Source organism: Medicago truncatula, chromosome 1, assembly GCF_003473485.1.
Source record: "Medicago truncatula cultivar Jemalong A17 chromosome 1, MtrunA17r5.0-ANR, whole genome shotgun sequence".
NCBI lineage: Eukaryota > Viridiplantae > Streptophyta > Magnoliopsida > Fabales > Fabaceae > Medicago > Medicago truncatula.
Window position 1 is genome coordinate 33,750,425 of NC_053042.1, and position 8,472 is coordinate 33,758,896.

The window sequence follows — 8,472 nt, forward strand, 5'->3', positions numbered from 1 at the left end:
GAAACTGAAATACTCTTCGCTCCTTTGAGCCATCGTGAAGTGGAAATATGTGGTTTTGCTACGGAGCATTGCTATTGCTCACGAGAAAATATGTCCTAAAGAAATCACGACAAAGCTTTAACAATGTAAAATTGTTCCAGCTGGAAAACAAGGGAGGGCATTGTATGGCATTAATAAAATAAGTGTTAAATAGCCATTCGTGAATTGTTTGCTATGTTATCTCTCGCGATAACTAGCATCGTTCTTTGCTAAGTATCCTTATGATAGTAAGTGCAAGTGAGTGAAATTGGTGTTGCATATGATCTGGCTAGGCCCCCTTTTCATAATTTCATTTAAAGTTCAAACTCTCGACCTCTTTCCTAATACTCCGCTGGTGTCCCAACCTCTTTTTATGTAAAATGATATACTAAAATAATATCACTATGAAGGAGTAACAACAAGCGTGAGAACACAATGAAATGATGGTAATATTGTATGGAACATTTTTAAATTAATACTTAAGTTTTTTCAATATCTAACAAGACTACAACATTTTTCAAGAGTCGACTTTATCTCTTTATCTTGGTAAAAACAAAAAAAAAAAACTTTTTATCTTAGTTCTATTTCAATAATTGTACTAACTTGCAAAAAATTTGTGGATGATATATTCTTAGTTGGAGTTCGAGAGGAGGTTGATGAAAAGTTAGTGATCTTGTGACATGTTTTAGAAATACACTGTTGTTTAAGTAGAAATAAAACAGATTATACGGAAACAGGTTTCGTTTATATGCTATGAAAGCATTTTCTATTTTCATTTTCTAAAACTTGTTAGTTTTACTTGTTATCAATGGACATAGAGACTCTAGAAATGATAAATTGTCTTGCATAATTGAAAACTATGAAGATGTCTAAAAAACTATTTTTACTATTTTTCAAAAATGCATCATCCCTAACTAGCATTTTATCTTATCACAATGACAATAACTCACTACGAAAGTATCTCATCTTATTGTTAGCAAACTAAGATGAAGATGAACATATATTCTAGAAAACGAAAACAAAAAATAGTTTTATAAAGTTTGTTTTAGGCAAATATTTCATAAAGTTAGCATGCCCTAAGCTAAGTTTAGCAAAGAACAAACAAATTCTAACATAACAAGGAAAATTGAAGAATATTCAATATCCCAAATATCACATTTTAATTACTATATGGATCCATCATGCTATGTGATGGGAAGATAGATATATGTCAACATCCCAGTAGGATGAATAAAACAGAAAATCTTCGGTATGACATGCAACAGAAAAATATTTCGCAAGCTTAAAAGTAAATTTTGTGCATAATTATAATGTGTTAGAACACGAATAGGAAGACCTGTAAGAGCATTAATATTGAGATTAGATCAACAAGCTGGAACTAGTCATTTTTTTTACAAAGTTTATGCCACGACGATCTATATAAGGGATATTTTGTTGATGCATTCTTGTTGAAGTTGAAAATAGATAAGCACTCGTGTTTTCGAAGAATAGATCAAGCAGAGAATAGTATAGATCAGACATAAACAACAACAAAAAAGCTATACATTAAATATTAAAAGAGACATAGTTTGTCCTAAACTAAATATATGATTTTAAGTACATTAAATATATAAGAAGACTAGGACGAAAAATTATAAAAGTTTGATAGAATATGCACTATAGGGAAACAAAACCAGAGGCAAAAAGAAAAGAAAGAAACCTAGGGCTGAACTCCTTGTATAAGGGGGAGGAGTATATGAGAGAGAGATCATCCTTCAAGAGTATGGAAAAGAACTTCTAAACTCTGCCATCCATGCCATCTAGTAGGCCAGTCCAGATTCCCTTTACCGGCGGTAATTGTGCAACGAAAGCATTCCAAGGTGGATAACCAACACCACTTCCACGAACTCGACCATCCAAGCGTAGAGAGAGATACCTATACATTGAAACTGTTAGAACAACAACCCTGGTTTAAAAGAAAACAGATACAAAAAAGGGAAATAGAGAATACACAAAGATTTGACAACGGAGTTCGACCAATTGTGTCTTTGTCTCTTACTACAGAGTGGCTGCTGTGATTTTCTATTATTCAAACTTAGGTTACAGATTACAAATCGTATTTAAATACTACAATTTCTTTATAGAATTTTCTATCATGTATATTTTCTTTAGCTGAAAAGTTAGAGGAGATATCTACACATTTAAACATTTTAGCACTAATAAGGATAGTACTTACACCGGAGAGTCAGAGGATACACCTGCCATCTTTTTTTGTTCATCTAACCACCTATTAACAAGACGAGGAAAAAATTAAAACAATTGGAAAAACAATTTCAATTGCATATAAAACTTTGTGTTGTCATAGACATACTCGGACCACTCGGAGGTGATAACTGGAGCTAGCTGCCATAGTCTCTTCCTTCTGGTGGCAAGTTGCTTTGCCTCGTCAGTCTCCTCAGTCTCCTCAAACTCCAAAGCAGGCGAATTTCCATCTGTTACTAAGGGAACAACAAGCACTCCTCTGTCCAAAAGATTTTCTGTGAAAGGTTCACTTCGCTTAAAAGACTCGGTTATGAATGATGCTGGGCCGGCACATATTACAAGTCGAGCAATTCCTCTCAATGAGTTAACCGGAATGATCCTTTTCTCGCTCACACGGAGCTTAAGATTTGACAAAATTTCCTCTCTTGAGAGCCGAGCCTCTTGTGCATTCTTGGCTTTGTTGTCTCTATAGTATAGGAAACCAAACAAAGATACTGCTCCAATGTCAATGCCGAGACCCTTGAGAATTTCAGAAACTTCGGAAGCTCTTGATGGATTAGACAGTGCACCAATTAGTTGTGAGATTGCTATGAGTGTCCCAAGAGAAGCACTTGCAACAAAAGCGGTGTAAAAGAACATCCTAACTGCCCGAAAGGGAGATAGAACCTCACTCCTTATCCTGGCTGTAGAGCTGAAGAACAAATATGATTAATGATTGACTGATTGATGAAGCATCACTGCAGGAAAATAAAACTTGATGAAAGAAGCTTTGCATAAAGAAGGGAACATATAAGAAAATAAACTCATAGTGAATTATGCATTCATTTGATTTCAAAGGTTCGCTTTGCCCCAAAAGCAGAAAAGGAAGGGAAAAAATAACCAAGCAAAATTGCAGACATAAAGATTCATGATATTATGCTCACAAACTTGATTATGCAGCCCGCTCCGCAGTCAGAGATTTGAGCACAATTGGCCCAACTCCGTGATCAAATATAGTGTGTTCTCCATTTGTGATTTTCGTATCTTTTTACTTTTGAACTATGTTGATGTTCTACCACAAGCTAAATCTAAAACATGTACACCAATGGTAATAGAACAAGATGATTCCAATGAAAAAAACAATGCTTCTATGATCCTAATCTTATTCTTTGCCAGACATGAGAACCACAAGAAGGATGAGGTAACCCATAAAATGTAGTAAGTAAAAAATTGAACTTACAACTAAAATTTAGTTGATTTTTGGTGGCCATTGATTGAATGCCACTCTAGGCATCAATTCTCATGATCAATTCATAGATTTTACTTCCATACTATTTGTATTTTCTTAAACAGTGCAAATAATGTTACGTATGGCAATTTCATGCATCACTAAATTCATAGACAAATGTTAATATATCGGTTCTTATGTTAGTATTCTCTCATTTGTCAGAATTTGAACATGGATACTAATCCTTAGCTTAAACCAATTGAGCTACCTAACTATCATTGCTACATACATATCGAAATTAAGAAACAAACATTCTAAAATCACCTCATAACCAAATATGTTTTTCATAGGAGAGAAAAAGGGTACCTAATTTGAGGAGAAGTAGATGGTTTATTGGAAGCAGAACAAACAATAGTGGGAACAGAAGATCTTTGGTGAGAATAGTAAAGAGTGTGAGTGTGACCATAACTGAGTCTTGAGGAACTGAACATAAAATTGGTACGATGATTGTGGATGAAACATGGAGGTGGTGTTGGGAGAGTGAGGAACAAAGTGTTAGAGTTAGCAGAAGTAGAACCAAACGTTGCTAATGCCATGGTTTGGTTCCAGAGTGAATGTTTCAGTAGTTTGCCATGTGCAAGGAAAGGTGAAACTCAACTAACTGATCATCCTGAGGTCACATATCTATCTCCTTTTTTTTTTTGGATGATTATGGTATTGCCACGCTTTATCCCCCACCTACATTCCATAATTTTGGAATTTATTTATCAATATTATTATTATTATTATTATTATTATTATTATTATTATTATTATTATTATTATTTATATATATATATATATTGGCTTAAATGAATTTTTAATCTTGTATTTATATATTTTTTAACTTTTGATCTTCTATTTATAAAACCAACATTTTGATCCCCTATTTAAAAAGTTAACATTCTTTTTGACCTCTACCTCTTTTAATGATATAGAATTTATGTGGCACAATTGAGTTCATTAAAATCGACTTCATGTCATTGACTTTTTTTTATGAGGTAAAATATATATATATATATATATATATATATATATATATATATATATTAACAACCACCTTTTTTTTTTACAAAAGAGGGCAAAACCCATATTAACAACCACCTTTAAAGCATAAGGCGTGCGAAAAAGATTTAAAAAGTGTCAATAATACAAAAATCAAAGTAGATCAACAAAAGTCAAGAAAAATTACACAGTAATTAGGTCAAGCACAAAAGAGGAGTAGACCATCACAAGCTTAAATCGACAGAAACAATAAGCTTATGAGATGAATGAAGTTTGATGCAATCTAATAACTGCTTCAACGAAAGCTCTTTGTTATAGAAAATTCTTGCATTACGTTTCTTTCATATAATCTAGATACAAGACATTCATATTACCTGAAAGGGTTAAATATATTTTTTTTATTCCTATAAATATATCAACTTTTTTTTTTTACTCGCTCTAAACTTTTCTTTATACTTTTAGTCCCTATAAAATTTTCAATCATCTCTTTTGTTCCCTATTTTTAAATCAACTCATATGTAACATTTGTATTTTGTAATGAAATTGTGCAGAATATTGTAAAAATCTCTAAAAAAAAAGAAAAAGGAATTTTTAACAAAACATGATTTTTTTAAGGAGAATTAAATATGAATTTTTAACGGTCAAAAATATAAAAAAAAAAATCATATTTAATTCATGTTTTGTTGACAAATTCTATTTTTTTTTTTGGAGAGATTCTTATAATATTATAAACTTCTATGCAAAATTTTATTCAAAGATATGAATCATACATATGAGTTTACTTAAAAGGAGAGACCAAAAGTGAAGATGAAAAACTTTTGGGGGACTAAAAGTTGAAAAAAAAAATTTTAAGGGACTAAAATGAAAAGTTGGTATATTTATAGGGACCAAAAACATATTTAACCCTACCTGAAAACAATAGTGAATATCCTTCTTGAAAATATGTACACCACTAAATTGGTGAGCGTGTTCCTCAATGTCAGTTAGGCTAACAAATGAACATCCATACTGGCTTGCTCAACTCGAGTAAGAATCTGATAAGCCCCTTTGACAACAATCGACAGAGTTATGAGTCCAAACCCATTTATCAACAACATGATCCTACAAAAAAGTATTATCTAACAAAGAAACACATTGTTCCAACAAATCCTCCTCCCAAGTGAGACACCATCTCCCAGGGCCGGCCCATAGCTCGTCGAGGCTGGGCGACGACACCGGGCCTCCAATTTTTTGGGGCCCAATTTTTTTTTTTTTTTTTTATATGTAAGCCACGAAAATAATGGTTATATATCTATTAAAAGCGAATTAATTCAATTTGTACAGCTTGCTTTAGTGGTGTGGCCACTTTTTGATGAGTGTGAGGTCATGTGTTCAAGACCCACAAATGTGTGATTTTTAATATTATTTTTTTTAAATAACTTATTTATTTTTTTGGGGCCCAGATTTTTTTTTTTTTTGCATCCCTTATAAAATTAAAACCGGGCCTATGAATTTGTTAAGACGGCCCTGCCATCTCCAATGACACCCTTGTCCATCATAGGACAATGTTCAAATCCGACATAAGGTAGTTGTAATTTGGTCATTAGTGCCACTGTTATTAATAAAATTTCCCTTTCCCTAATTTATTTTTAAAAATTATCATTGTACCTATAATTGAATTATAAGAATCAACCAGTAAGAAGATAGCTTAGTGTGTAGAAATTGATTTTTTTTTTTTTTTTTTTATCAATAACTATAAGTAATATATAAAATAACAAGATAAAAAAGAGTTAACTTATCATTTTAATATAAAAACAAAAATTTGATTCTAAAACTAAACTTAAGAATAGAAAAGAAAATGTGAAATCTATAGTTATAGAAATAATAGTATAATAGATCAATTTAATGATAAATATAACATAAACATAAATATAATTTTACATCTAAACTAAAGCTCAGAAAAGATAGAGTTATTATTTTTAGAGTTAGAAATGAGTTATAAGTATGAAATTCGGAGTTATAGAACACTTTCACATAAAACAAAGGAAATTCAAAAAATTTCTTTTGTCATTGATCTTTGGTGCCGTTCATGACTTTAATGTATTTAGATAAAAGAGAATTAATTGATTAAGAGAGATAAAAATAAATACATCACCAAAGTTCAACGACACTCGAATGAAATCTAAAAATCACCGTGCATATGACGATGACCCTAAAGAGAGCCATCGTGATAGATGTGAAATTAGTTATGTTTCTTGCCATGACTCCCTTGGTGACAACTCATGCCTAGTCTTGAGGATACTGAAGCAGGAAAATAATTGCAAATGGTGCCATATGAAGCATCAACAGAAAGTGAGAGACCAGTTGATGCTACAAGCCTACAACTGAAAATTTCAAATGATGCGGTGCAACAAAACTTAGCTTTAATACTAGTTGGGGGGATGTTAGTGTTGCTCCTAGCTGTGAAAAAGATGAAGGACTTGATAGTGGTTTCACTCTTGTAACAAATGCAAAGAAGGATAAAAGGAAAAAGAAGGACTCTTCATATTCAGAATCAGAGGTTTAATCAAAAGTTGTCTCAATGAAGATACTCTTCTATAATGTTAGAGGAATTGGAAACTTGAATACCAGGTTGGTGCCAAAAAAAGTTATGTGGTATGCATCATATTGACTTTCTTTTTCTCAGATGCGCCTTGCATTTATTTTGGTAACATTGGGATTGGAAAATGATGGAACACCGGAGCAAATGATCCGAAGTTGGAAGAGTAAACACAAGCCCTAAGTTGAATAGAATTAATGTTGTGTGAATTGAAAAAAAATGTAAGTCTCATATAGTATAAAATACACACATTAATAATGTTTATATAGATCGGGAATCACTCCCAAGGGTCTACCCTTGGGGTACCCACTTTTGTGAACGGAGAGAGCCTTCAAGAAAACATATATATCACACGCGCGACGACGCCGCTGTCCGGTCGGGCGGGCTTGGGTCAAAAGATATGTATTTTTTATAACCCAAAAAATGTTAATTTAATCATTATACGACAGTGCTTTCTCAACGAATATGATTCGTTTAAATCCGATCTTACAAACTATTCGGGTAATTCCGACCTTATCCATTCGCGTGCTCTACCGAAAAAAGACTTCTGAAATTTAAAAAGCATTCGACCTTGAATGAGAGGAGAGTAATTAAAAAAAAAAACAACATTGGACAGCAGCAAGAGAGGCATCACATCAAATGATGATTCATTTAGTCCCTCAAAAAATGTTTCACTTTTTGGTCACTCCTATAAATATGGATCATCCCCGAAAACCGATTCAACATAGTATACTACATTATACTTCTTCTCTTTCATTCAATTCTATAGTTTGTAAACCGCATAAACAACCAAAAAAAGGTGGGGAAGAAAATGGTATAAATATTACGATTATGTATTCAAGCTGGTTTTGATTGGGGATCAAGGTCGAATCTAGCTTCGACATTCACGAGAAACCTCGAATATAAATCCACCATTGGCTTTGAGATCGCCAGCAAAAACATTTGTATCCTTGATAAGGTTATTAAGGCTGCAATTTATACTGTTGATCAAGAAAAATACCAAGCAAAAACAAGTGCTGTTTATTGTGGAGCCAGTGGTGCTTTATTAGTGTACGATGTTACACGCCATGTTACATTTGAAAATGTGAAGAGGTGGCTAAAAGAACTGAGAGATCACGCAGATCACAACATTTGTGATGCTTGTAGGAAACAAAGCAGACAAGCGTCATTTGCGATCGGTTTCGACAAAGGAAGGAGCAAAACTTGCTGAACAGGAGGATATATTTTTCATGGAAACATCTGCCCTAGAATCCTTGAAGTTGAAAGTGTATTCACAAAAGTGTTGACACAGATCTATGGTCTTATAAACAAGAAGGCCCTTGATATTGATATTGGTGATTTACCTAAAGAACATACAATTAAGGTTGGGTTTCGTATGTTGTAA

The 8,472-nt window shown here is 32.8% G+C and overlaps 1 protein-coding gene and 1 pseudogene across 1 annotated transcript; one reads left to right on the forward strand and one right to left on the reverse strand.

Annotated features, from left to right (window-relative positions):
- Positions 1 to 1,538: 1,538 nt before the first annotated feature.
- LOC25484170 (protein LOW PSII ACCUMULATION 1, chloroplastic) lies at positions 1,539 to 4,173 on the reverse strand. Its single transcript, XM_013612936.3, has 4 exons — positions 3,833 to 4,173; positions 2,369 to 2,950; positions 2,234 to 2,284; positions 1,539 to 1,933 (listed from the first exon to the last, which is right to left on the reverse strand). The coding sequence occupies exons 1-4, from the start codon at positions 4,060 to 4,062 to the stop codon at positions 1,795 to 1,797; spliced, it is 1,002 nt and encodes a 333-aa protein (XP_013468390.1). The 5' UTR covers positions 4,063 to 4,173; the 3' UTR covers positions 1,539 to 1,794.
- A 2,897-nt stretch (positions 4,174 to 7,070) lies between these two features.
- Positions 7,071 to 8,472, forward strand: LOC25484171 (ras-related protein RABA1f-like; annotated as a pseudogene).